The 12,999-nt window shown below is 34.4% G+C and overlaps 1 protein-coding gene across 2 annotated transcripts in view; it reads right to left on the reverse strand.

Annotated features, from left to right (window-relative positions):
• Positions 1 to 3,136: 3,136 nt before the first annotated feature.
• Positions 3,137 to 12,999, reverse strand: part of GPN1 (GPN-loop GTPase 1) — a 31,093-nt gene continuing 21,230 nt past the window's right edge. The window contains exons 13-14 of one of the 2 annotated variants that reach the window (XM_051976244.1): positions 4,340 to 4,447; positions 3,137 to 3,713 (exon numbers count right to left, since the gene is read on the reverse strand). In XM_051976244.1, the coding sequence (XP_051832204.1) occupies positions 3,625 to 3,713; positions 4,340 to 4,447 (197 nt within the window). In that variant the 3' untranslated portion in view covers positions 3,137 to 3,624. The other variant, XM_051976245.1, reaches the window with a different exon arrangement.

Here is a 12,999-nt window from a genome sequence, read left to right on the forward strand (position 1 = left end):
CTACAAACATTTTTGCACATGTGGACCTTTTCCCTCCTTTATGATCTCTTTGGGATACAGGCCAGTAGAGACATTGCTGGATCAAAGGGTATGCACAGTTCAATAGCCTTATGAACATAGTTCCAAATTGCTCTTCAGAATGGTTGGATCCTTTCAATGCAATAATGCATCAGTGTCCCAGTTTTCCCACATTTTCTACAATATTCATCTTTATCTTTTCCCATAATCTTAGCCAATCTGAGAGGTGTGAGGTGGCACCTCAAGAATTGTTTTAATTTGCATTTCTTTAACCAATAGTGATTGATCATTTTTTCATATGATTAGAAAGAAGGCTTTAATTTCTTCATCTGAAAATTGTCTGTTCATATCCCTTGACCATTTATCAACTGAGGAATGATTTATAGTCTTATAAATTTGACTCAGTTCTTTATATATTTCAGAAATGAGGGCTTTATCAGAAACAAGCTGTAAAAATCTCCCCCCCATTTTTTGCTTCCCTTCTAATTTTAGCTGCATTGCTTTTGTTTGTGCATAAACTTTTAAATTTAATGTAATCAAAAGTGGTCAATTTTGCATTTCATAATGTTCTCTAGTTCTTCATTGGTCATAAATTCCTCTCTTCTCCAAAAGATCTGATAGGTAAATTATCCCTTGTTTTCATAATCTGTTTATAGTATCCAAAAATTTTATGGAATTTATATTTCTAGAGATAGCACAGAACCTAGAACACTAGAAACTTCATCTTGTATCTTTTTTAAAAACTTAGTTGAGCTGACATTGCTCAAGTTTTAAATGATTAACACAAATTAAGCAATTTCCACTAGCTCCTCCCAATCATGCATCTCTCATGCAGAAAAATAGTTCCCATAGGAACCAGTAATTTCTGAGGTCCTTTCTACCTCTAGAATCATGATACAGTGACCCAATGAACCAGATCCTATTGTAGAGGACATGTGGATCCTAATCCTGGGCTCTAGACTAATTTATGAAAATTACTAATAATATTTTCTAAAATCACATTAATATACTTAGACTTGCTGGGTCCATAGAAGGCACATTTACCCTATAAATTGTTCCTTTAACCCAGACAACCAAGTTGCTATTTTTACAAACTTTGTTTTTAACAGATCCTATGGCTAAGTTATTGTTTGAAAAAGACTGTTTTAGCAAAATTAGTATTCCTAACATGATTTAGAGCCAAAATTTTGGTAAAAGGTTTTATTCCCCTTGACCCTAATTGCAAATTAGTTGTCCATGCTCTTTGGCCTGTTGCTTTTGTGAAATAAATCTCTGACTTAAAAAGAATCCTGTGCAAGTGTTCTCACTCCAACTCTAAACCAAATACTCTCCTGTAGCACTATTATGCCATATCAATGACATCTAATGATGGGGACACCCTGAAACCACCATTTTTAATAAGATGCTGCACTTTGTCTACCAACAAGATAAAGGGAAAGTTGAACAAGAATAGCTAACTCAGTAACTGGTAGTTTCACTTTCTTTCAGAGATTACCCCTACTGATCCAACTTTCTACTTAACATTATTTCTCCTTTCATAGCATCAAAGAGAAGCAGTGTCAGCTTTCAGTCTTTTTTCCATTCATTTCTTGACCTTTTTAACCAATCTACCTATTGACCTCACTAACTAAAACTAGTCTTTCCAAGGTTACCAAAGACCTCTTAATTGCCAAATCCAATAGCTTCCTGAGTCTTAATCCTTCTTAATCTCATACTTTATTAATGATATGGTAGATAGAAAACTGGCTTGAGAATCATGAATGGTTAAATTTCCCCGTGACATAAACTGGCAGCCACTTAAACAGTATCCCAGAAACATTTTTAAAAGAATATCTTTCCTCAAGGGTAGTGCTCAAAAAATATTATATTAAATAAATGTAAGAAAAATTAAGGCAATCATTTAGGCCAGAAGTTTGTAGAATCATGATTCATGTCAAATGATTAGAAAACTATGAGGATGTTACAAATTGGTAATTTAGTATTTTTTGTATCTGGTTATTACTCTGGAATCTTAAGAGGCTATGTTACAGATTTATCACAACTTCACATTACAAATGGATCTCTGAATTTTATTTCCATTAGATAAACATGCTATCCTGATATGGTACTTGTAATATACCTAATCTTAATAGAGATTACCACTTAGAATTCCTACAAAATTCCCTTAGTAAGGCATAAAAACTCAATCTTCTGTCACCTCATAAAATGGGACTATTTCAATAATTTATTTCCTCTTCACCTAGGTAATCTTTTTCATTTAGATTATCAAATTTATTGGCATGTAATTGGGCAAAATAACTCCTCATTATTGCTCTAATTTCCTCTTCATTGGTGGAAAGTTCTCCCTTTTCATTTTTGAGATTAGCAATTTGATTTTCTTTCCTTTTTCTAATCAAATTAACTAAAGAGTTATCTATTTTGTTGAGTTTTTTTTTAAATAAAACTAACTCTTAAAGTTTTATTTATTAATTCATTTTCTTATTTTCAATTTTATTAGTCTTCCCTTTTATTTTCAGAATTTCAAATTTAGTTTAATTGAGGATTTTTGTCACCTCATTTTTGGAATGCATAGATTCCAAGCTAGTCAAAAGTACTCTCTACAATTATCTAAAACATTAAACAAATATTTTGCTAGTAGATATAATCCTTAAAACAAAACATACAGACTAGCTCTTAAATAATGTTTTTAATTCAAAGATTTAACTTAGTCACTAACACTATACTGATAAAATCTAGTGATTTGAATTGAATAAAGAAAAAATATATAATTTGATCCCTTGTATTCTAGGATATTGCTATGGATTGGTAAGATAAATATATATCTAAATGAAATGAGCCCCTGGCTTAGGGTAAGAGGGAATGGGGGAGAGGGGGTAGGGAGGATTTATGGAAAAGAATGAGGACTCTGATTTAAAAGTGTTTATGTGTCCCCTATAAATTCTCTAAGTCTCTATGAGCAGAGAAGGACCTGTTATCTTTATGTGGTAAATTTCAAGAAGCAATACCTAAGACTAGCTAAATATTCATTTTGAATGAGGGGAGAAATCTCTTTTTAGAGAACTTTGAAACCTAAGTATTTTCTCACTAATTCCAAATCATGACACATAGGCTCACAATGTTAAATAAATTATTTATCCAAATTCCAACATAATAAAGCATTCCTGTTTTCTCCTAACAGGTTTGAGGTCCTATAAATAACATAATACTAGAAATTGACAAGGTGAGTGGGAAGCCACTGACATTCCTGGTTTGTGAAGATTCACTCTCAGAACCTTGTCACACAGGGAAAAGGACATATACAGTCTAGAGTGTAGAAAAAGAATGGGAGAAGTGTTGGTTACAAAACCAGCCTTCCCACAGGGATGCAGAATACCAAGAGTAAGCTGTCAATTTCTATTTGCCAGCAGCAAATATACTTGAGTTTAACATAATAAAACAATAAGAAAACGTCAAGGCTGCCAGCTTCTCTCTTCTGAGTCTGTCTAGTCACCAAGTCTCCCCAACAAGGAGGAACACTGACTGCCAAGCCAAAAGGTGGTCTTGCAGACCTCCTGGACTCAAGATTTCAAGTAACCCAAGTAGTTTCCTAACATCTCTCTTATTAATTTATTTATCATTGCTTTTGTTCTTGTACCACGAAACTGATTCATGCATAAAATTCTTGAAAGCTGGTTCTTCATGACTTTCTTCTGTAACTGGAAAAGGAAAAATAGTGAAAAATTACTTTCTAATTAACCAGGTGATGGGAATTATTCTCATTCCACTCCTCAGGAAAGATATTCTGTTCCAATAAAATCTGACTGTTCCCTTTATGCAATCAGGAAGCTCTGACACCTTTATGATCATGTGTAGCCCATAACACTTGAGAGAGGCTTTGCCAGTGGTACTGCTGAGGTATGGGGATGTCAGAACAGTACTCTGATACTGGAAGAGTTAGAAAGGCAAATTTTGTTCCCAATTCGTGGAATTGCTCCTAACCAAGTTAAATATTCAAAGGTTCTATAGCTAAGTCATCCTCTACATCCTGATACTCTTAGATTGGTCATGAACCAAAAGGAGTCCTCCATTTTTTCCATATATATTCAAAGCAATTCTAAAGACCTCAAAATAACATTAGATTCTAAGTCTAAAGAAAGTCTCTGAGAAGTAATTTACTATTACAGTATCCTTTACTATCTCTCATCTCCATGCCCATTAATGACATGCATTAGAGTGGGAATTTTACTGTAAAATAATTCCTGGGTAGACAATTCCCAGTGGAAGCAGTTCTCTCTCTCTAAAAAGTCTTTTCTACCTTCAGGGCAGGTGGTTTTTCTTTCACCTTTATGGTCAATATCATCTGTATCACTATCTTCATCCTCTTCTTCCTCATCTGCTGTACCTCGGGTTAGAATCAGATCAGAAGGAGTCACTGCAGAAGCTGAATTGTCTATAAAGGAAGCACAAATATCACCTTGCAGCAAAAACCTCACTTCTTTAATAGTGATTAATGTACTCTCCCCTCCTCCCATATTCCATAAACCCTTGAGAGAAGAGGAGGGACTAGCAGCAAAGCAACAAGATCATTGCAGCATTCACAGAGGCAGCACTGGGCCATGCCTTAAGAATCAGATCTCTAAGAGCCTGAAGTGACCATGGAACTGTGTGGTAAGGGTTTGGCAGGGTTTATATTGAACTTTGGAACTGTCTGAATGAAAAGTAGACACTTATTTTGATAGAAGAAAGGATGAAAAAATTATCTTTTGAAAAGAAAGCAATTATCTTCCTACTGCAGACTACTACAAAATGGGATCTCTGAGAACTATCCTGTGAAAGAAAAGTCATTTTGGAGAATTCTTCCTAAGCCATACTGCTAGGGGGAAAAAACTCTTCCTAAGTTATTTTACAGATGGTATAATTGCTCAGTAGTTTGCTAAAGAAAAAATAATTAATTTGAGAAGCTGAGGAACTTCCAAGTGATAGCTGAGAAACTGGGAGACCCAAGGGATAATCTACCCTATTAAGAAAGACTAGTGAAGTCCTTGAGAGTAGAAGTAAAGGAAGAACTAAAATGTCAATTGCTTCAGGTATAGAAATGGTTAACAGGAGTAAAATCTTTAATTGTGAATGAAATCTTGCCCCCAAAAGGTTTATTAGTTCTCTCTCATTTAGTAAATAACCTTCTACCCTCCGCTTCCCAGTCTGAGCAATCATTATTTCACCCTAGAGTTAGCTAAGGCCATATTTCAGGATAGGAATCCAGTCATCATTCTAGATGGAAACCTAAGGAAAGGGAACCTTTTAGACTTTGATACAGAATCTATGAAAAGTCAATAAATGGCAAATTTCAGCTTCCACCTCTAAAACTGGTAAAAAAAAAAAAAAAAGAAAGCCTGAAATAGTTATTGTTGTGGCAGCTGAAAGATAAATAAGCTATTGCACTATGTCTTGATGCTAAGAATTTGCCTAAGCCAAGGGTAGGGAACATCTAGCCCACAGACTGAAATCATTTGCCTAAAGCAACCACAGGCCATGATGAGCTGAAAACTAGGTACGACAACCTCCCACTGCTTGAGTTCTGCAAATTAATAATTGTGTATGGCCTGTGAATGTTGTTATGAATATCCAAATAATCCTTGGGGGAAAAAGGAGTCACTGCAGAAGCTGAATTGTCTATAAAGGAAGCACAAATATCACCTTGCAGCAAAACCCTCACTTCTTTAATAGTGATTAATGTACTCTCCCCTCCTCCCATATTCCATAAACCCTTGAGAGAAGAGGAGGGACTAGCAGCAAAGCAACAAGATCATTGCAGCATTCACAGAGGCAGCACTGGGCCATGCCTTAAGAATCAGATCTCTAAGAGCCTGAAGTGACCATGGAACTGTGTGGTTCTCTACCCATTTCATAAGCCATCTGGAAAACAATCTGGAATTATCTAAGAAAGTTACTAAATTGTTAATAACCTTTAAGTCAGTGATCTTATCAATGGGAATATACACTTTAAAGAGATAAAAGACAGAAAGGTCCCCAAAATACCAAAATAACATAGCAACACTTTTTATGGAAGCAAAAACACTTGAAACAAAGTTAAGTGACCATTGGCAGGGGAATCAACAAATTATGGTGCTATCAATGTAAGGGAATATTTCATCACAAAATATGATTATGAAGGCATTCAAAAAAGATTATGCATAATAACTGTGATACCAAAATAAAAGTCAGTATTAAAACACAAGAATTTGGGGGCAGAGCCAAGATGGAGGAGAAGACACATACATCTTCCTAAACTCTCCTTTTCCCTCAATGTATTTTTTAAAAATTCACCCTCAGAATTAGTGCTTGACTGTCAGAACCCATGGATATTGAGAGTATAACACATTACCAACTGAAGATAATCTCGTAATTCACCAGAAAAGATTTTGCTCCCGGGCGGGGATGGACTGGGGTTAGGCCAGGTACAGACCTCAGGCAGGCAGTGAGAGCACAGGAAACAGCTCACGCTGAGCAGATCAGAGGGGGCGGAAAATCTGTGGGAGAACTCTACCACAGTGTGCACTACTCTATCCTGGCAGCAAGCCAGTAGATCAGCAAAGTAGCTATAAACACAGGAGGTAAAGACTATAAGCCCAAAACACTAGAGTCTCTTAGGGCCTGGCCATACCCACCCAACACCAGGAGTGACTCAGCTGTGATCACTGCTCCCAGTGCAGACCCTGCCTTCCCGCTGCTGTTGATTTCAGCACAACTGCTAATCCCAGTGCAGCTGTCCCCCTGCCCCTTCATTGGCACTTCCTGTTGTCTGTAGAGACAGGTTGAAAATACCCTACAGCCCCCCATAAGCAGACCATAGTTTGTTTTTTTCCAAAATAAGCAAAAAAGCTAAGCGGGCTCTAACTATTGATAGCTTCTATACGGAAAGAGAATCGATTTCAAACCCTAAGGAGACTAAAAACAGTTTGTCTCTGGATCCAAAGATAGATGTGATCTGGTCCCCATCACACAAGGCTCTCATAGAAGAAATTAAAAAGGCTCTTTAAAAAGAGCTAATAGAAAAATGGGGAAAGGAAAGGAAAGTTTTGCAAGAAGGTCAGGATAAGTCATGTTACTCATTAAAAGATAGAGTGGAAAAAGAAATCAACTCCTTGAAAAACAGAATTAGTGAATAGGAAAAGGCAAATAACTGCCAGAAAAACAGAATTTGTGAACTGGAAAAGGTAAACAATTCCAAGGAAAACAGAAGATGTGAATTGGAAAAAGAAAATAATTCTTTAAAAAAAAAAAATTGGCAAAATGGAAAAAATTTCCATAGAACAACTCAATTAAAAACTCAATTGGACAAATACAAAAAGAAATTTTAAAAAAGTAAATGAAGAAAATAATTCATTAAAAATCAGACTTGAATAAATGGAAATGAATGACTTGAGGAAACACCAAGGAATCAGTCAAGCAAAACCAAAAAATGAAAAAATAGAAAAAATGTTAACTATCTACTTGGGAAAACAACAGATCTGGAAAATAGATCTAGGAGAGATAATCTAAGAATTATTGGACTCCCTGAAAATCATGATGAAAAAAAAGAGCCTAGACACTATCTTTCAGGAAATCATCAAAGAGAACTGCCCAGATATTACAGAAACAGAAGGCAATATAGACATTGAAAGAATTCACGATCATCTACTGAAAGAGATCCCAAAATCAAAACTCCAAGAAATATTGTGGTTAAATTCCAGAACTATCAGGCCAAGGAGAAAATACTACAAGGAGCCAGAAAAAACAATTCAAATACCAAGGAGCCACAATAAGGATCACTAAGGTGATCCACATTAAAGAACCGCAAGTCCTGGAATCTGATATTCCAAAAGGCAAAAGAATTTGGTATGCAGCCAAGAATAACTTACCCAGCCAAAATGAGCATTTTCTTCCAGAGAAGAAGATGGACATTCAATGAAATAGGTGAATTCCATTTATTCCTGATGAAAAAATCAGAGCTAAACAAAAAGTATGACCTCCAAATATAGGCCTCAAGAGAAGCATAAAAAGGTAAAAAGAATTCTTGAGAACTGTAGTTCTGTTATGGGTATACATAAAGACCTCATATATAATTTAGTTTTGCTGTTATAATATAAAAAAGGAACTAGAGGTGGAAAGGAAATTGTACCAGGAAAAGGGAAAAGTGGAGGCAAAAAGAGGGAAATTACATCTCATGAAAAAGCAAAGGAAACCTATTATATCTGAGGGAATGAAGGGAGGGGGATGAACATAGTGTGAATCTTACTCTCATCAGATATGGCTCAAAGAGAAAATATTAGACATATTTGATTTACATAAACTTCTCCCACCTCATTGAAAAGTGGGAGGGGAAAAATGAAAAGGGAAGGGTCAGCTTCTAAAGAGGGAGGGCTTCTTGAGGCAAGTGGTGCTCATAAGTCTAATACTGGGGAGGGGGGTAAGGGAGAAAGGAAAGAAAAAAGCATAATTTAGGGATAATAAGATAGCAGGAAATATAGAATTAGCAGTTTTAACCAGAAATATGAATGGAGTAAACTCCCCCATAAAGCAGAGGCAGACAGCAGACTGGATTAAAAGCCAGAATCCTACAATATGTTGTTTACAGGAAATACACTTGAAGCAGGGTGATACATATAGAATAAAGGTAAAAGACTGAAGCAGAATCTATTATGCTTCAGATGAAGTCAAAAAAGCAGGGGTAGCCATCCTGATCTCAGATCAAGCAAAAGCAAAAATTGATCTAATTAAAAAAGATAAGGAAGGGCACTATATCTTGCTAAAGGGTAGCATAAATAATGAAGCATTATCAATATTAAACATATATGAAAAAGTGGTGTAGCAGCTAAATTCTTAAAAGAGAAATTAAGAGAGCTGCAAGAAGAAATAGACAGCAAAACTATAATAGTGGTAGATCTCAACCGTGCACTCTCAGAATTAAATCAATCAAACCACAAAACAAATAAGAAAGAAGTAAAAGAGATTAAATAGAATATTAGAAAAGTTAAGTATGATAGATCTTTGGAGAAAACTGAATGGAGACAGAAAGGAGTACACTTTCTTCTCAGCAGTTCATGGAACCTATACAAAAATTGACCATATATTAGGATATAATGACCTCAAATTCAAATCCAAAAAGGCATCAAATCACGATGCAATAAAAATTACATTCAATAAAAAGCCAATGGAAAATAAACCAAAAAGTAATTGGAAACTAAATAATCTCATCCTAAAGAATGATTGGGTGACAGCGAAAGAACCATGGGAAATGAATGTGAACCACAATATAGCATTTCCACTCCCTCTGTTTTTGTCCGTTTGCATTTTTGATCTCCTTCTCAGGTTATTTTTTTACTTTATTTCTAAGTCCGATTTTTCTTGTGCAGAAAAATAATTGTATAGCTATGTATACATATATTGTATTTAACATATACTTTAACATATTTAACATGTATTGGTCTACCTGCCATCAGGGGAGGTGGGAGGGGAAGGATGGGAAAAGTTGGAACAGAAATTTTTGCAAGGTTCAATGCTGAAAAATTACCCATGCATATATATCTTGTAAATAAAAAGCTATAACAAAAAATAAATTAATTAATTTAAAAAAATGATTGGGTGAAACAGCAAATCACAAACACAATTAATAATTTCACCCAAGAGAATGACAATAACAAGATGTCACATGAAAATGTGTGGGATGCAGTCAAGGCGATAATAAGGGAAAATTTTATATCTCTGGAGTCTTACTTGCATAAAATAGATTAAGAGAAAATCAATGAATTAGGCTTACAACTGAAAAAGCTAAAAAAAAAAAAAAAAAAAAAAAAAAAAAAAGAACAAATTAAAAATCCCCAATCAAACATTAAACTTCAAATTCTAAAAATAAAAGGAGAGATCAATAAAATTGAAAGTAAAAACAATACTGAATTAATAAATAAAACTAAGAGTTGGTTTTATGAAAAAAAAAACAACAAAATAGATGAACCCTTTGTAAATTTGAATAGAAAAAGGAAAGAGGAAAATCTAATTGTTAGTCTTAAGAATGAAAAAGGAGAAAATTTCCACTAATGAAGAGGAAATCAGAGCAATAATTAGGAGTTATTTTGCCCAATTTTATGCCAATAAATTAGATAATTTAAATGAAATGGATGAATGCCTTCAAAAATATAGGTTGCCCAGATTAACAAAGGAAGAAGTAAATTGGTTAAATAGTCCCATTTTAGAAAAAGAAATAGAGCAAGCTATTAATCAACTCCTTAAAAAATAATCCCTAGGACCAGATGGATTTATATGCGAATTCTACCAAACATTTAAAGAATAATTAACTCTAATGCTAGGTAAACTATTTGAAAAAACAAGAAATGAAGGAATCCTACCAAATTCCTTTTATGACACAGATGTCGTACTGCTACCTAAACCAGGTAGAAAGAAAATCATAGACCAATCTCCTTAATGAACATCGATGCAAAGATCTTAAATAAAATCTTAGCAAAAAGATTACAGAAAATCATCTCCAGGATAATACACCATGATCAAGTAGGATTTATACCAGGAATGCAGGGCTGGTTCAAGATTAGGAAAACTATTAGCATAATTTACTATATCAATAACCAAATTAACAAAAACCATATGATCATCTCAATAGATGTAGAAAAAGCATTTGATAAAATCCAACACCCATTCCTATTAAAAACACTAGAGAGTATAGGACTTTTCCTTAAAACAGTCAGTAGCATCTATTTAAAATCATGAGTAAGCGTCATATGTAATGGGGATAAACTGGAACCATTCCCAATAAAATCAGGAGTGAAACAAGGTTGCCCACTTTCACCATTACTATTCAATACTGTATTAAAAATGCTAGCTTCAGCAATAAGAGATGAAAAAGAAATTAAAGGAATTAGAGTAGGTAATGAGAAATCCAAATTATCACTCTTTGCAGATGATATGATAGTATATTTAGAAAACCTCATAGATTCTACTAAAAAGCTATTAGAAATAATCCACAACTTTAGCAAAGTTGAAGGATACAAAATAAATCCACATAAATCCTCAGCATTTTTATACATCACTAACAAAATCCAACAGCAAGAGATACAAAGAGAAATTCTATTTAAAATAACTGTCGATAGTATAAAATATTTGGGAATCTATCTGCCAAGGGAAAGTCAAGAACTATATAAACAAAACTACAAAACACTTTACACACAAATAAGGTCAGATTAAACAATTGGAAAAATATTAAGTGCTCTTGGATAGGTCAAGCAAATATAATAAAGATAACAATACTACCTAAACTAATCTATTTATTTAGTGCTATACCAATCAAGCTTCCAAGAAACTATGTTAATGACCTAGAAAAAAAAAAATAACAAAATTTACCTGGAAGAACAAAAGGTCAAGAATTTCAAGGGAACTAATAAAAAAAAAAAAAAATCAAACGAAGGTGTCCTAACTGTACCTGATCTAAAACTATATTATAAAGCAGTGGCCACCAAAACCATTTGGTATTGGCTAAGAAATAGACGAGTTGATCAGTGGAATAGGTTAGGTTCACAAGACAAAATCCTCAATAACTATAGCAATCTAGTATTTGAAAAACCCAAAGACCCCAGCTTTGGGGATAAGAATTCATTATTTGACAAAAATTTCTGGGAAAATTGGAAATCAGTATGGCAGAAATTAGACATTGACCCATACTTAACACCGTACACCAAGATAAGATCAAAATGGGTTCATGATCTAGGCATAAAGAATGAGATTATAAATAAATTAGAAGAACATAGTATCATTTACCTCTCAGACCTATGGAGGAGGAAGGAATTTGTGACCAAAGAAGAACAAGAGGTCACTGATTACAAAATAGAACATTTTGATTCTATCAAATTAAAAAGCTTTTGTACAACCAAAACTAATGTGGACAAGATTAGAAGGGAAGCAATAAACTGGGAAAACATTTTTACAGCTAAAGGTTCTGATAAAGACCTCATCTCCAAAATATATAGAGAATTGACTCTAATTTATAAGAAATCAAGCCATTCTCCAATTGATAAACAGTCAAAGGCTATGAACAGACAATTTTCGGATGAAGTAATTGAAACTATTTCTAGTCATATGAAAAGGTGTTTCAAATCATTGTTGATCAGAGAAATGCAAATTAAGACAATTCAGATATCACTACACACCTTTCAGATTGGCTAGAATAACAGGGAAAGATAATGCGGAATGTTGGAGGGAATGTGGGAAAATTGGGACACTGATACAGTGTTGGTGGAATTGTGAATATATCCAGCCATTCTGGAGAGCAATTTAGAACTATGCTCAAAAAGTTATCAAACTGTGCATACCCTTTGATCCAGCAGTGTTACGGACTGGGCTTATATCCCAAAGAGATCTTAAAAGAAGGGAAAGGGACCTGTATGTGCAAGAATGTTTGTGGCAGCCCTTTTCATTCAGGCTAGAAACTGGAAATTGAATGGATGCCCATTAATTGGAGAACAGCTGAATAAATTGTGGTATATGAATACTATGGAATATTATTTTTCTGTAAGAAATGACCAGCAGGATGAATACAGAGAGGCTTGGAGAGACATACATGAACTGATGTTAAATGAAATGAGCAGAACCAGGAGATCATCATACACTTCAACAATACTACATGATGATCAATTCTGATGGACACGGTTCTCTTCAACAATGAGAGGATCCAAATCGGTTCCAATTATCTGTAAGGAACAGAACCAACTACACCCAGAGAAAAAACATTGGGAAATGAGTACGGACTATAATATAACATTTCATTCTCTTATTGTTTGCTTGCATTTTTTTTTCCCCCTCAGGTTATTTTTAACCTTCTTTCTAAATCTGATCTTCCTTGTACAACAAGATAACTGTATAAATATGTATACCTATATTATACTTAACATATATTTTAACACATTTAACATGTATAGGACTACCTGCTATCTAGAGGAGGGGGTGAAGGGAAGGAGG

Source organism: Antechinus flavipes, chromosome 2, assembly GCF_016432865.1.
Source record: "Antechinus flavipes isolate AdamAnt ecotype Samford, QLD, Australia chromosome 2, AdamAnt_v2, whole genome shotgun sequence".
Lineage (NCBI taxonomy): Eukaryota > Metazoa > Chordata > Mammalia > Dasyuromorphia > Dasyuridae > Antechinus > Antechinus flavipes.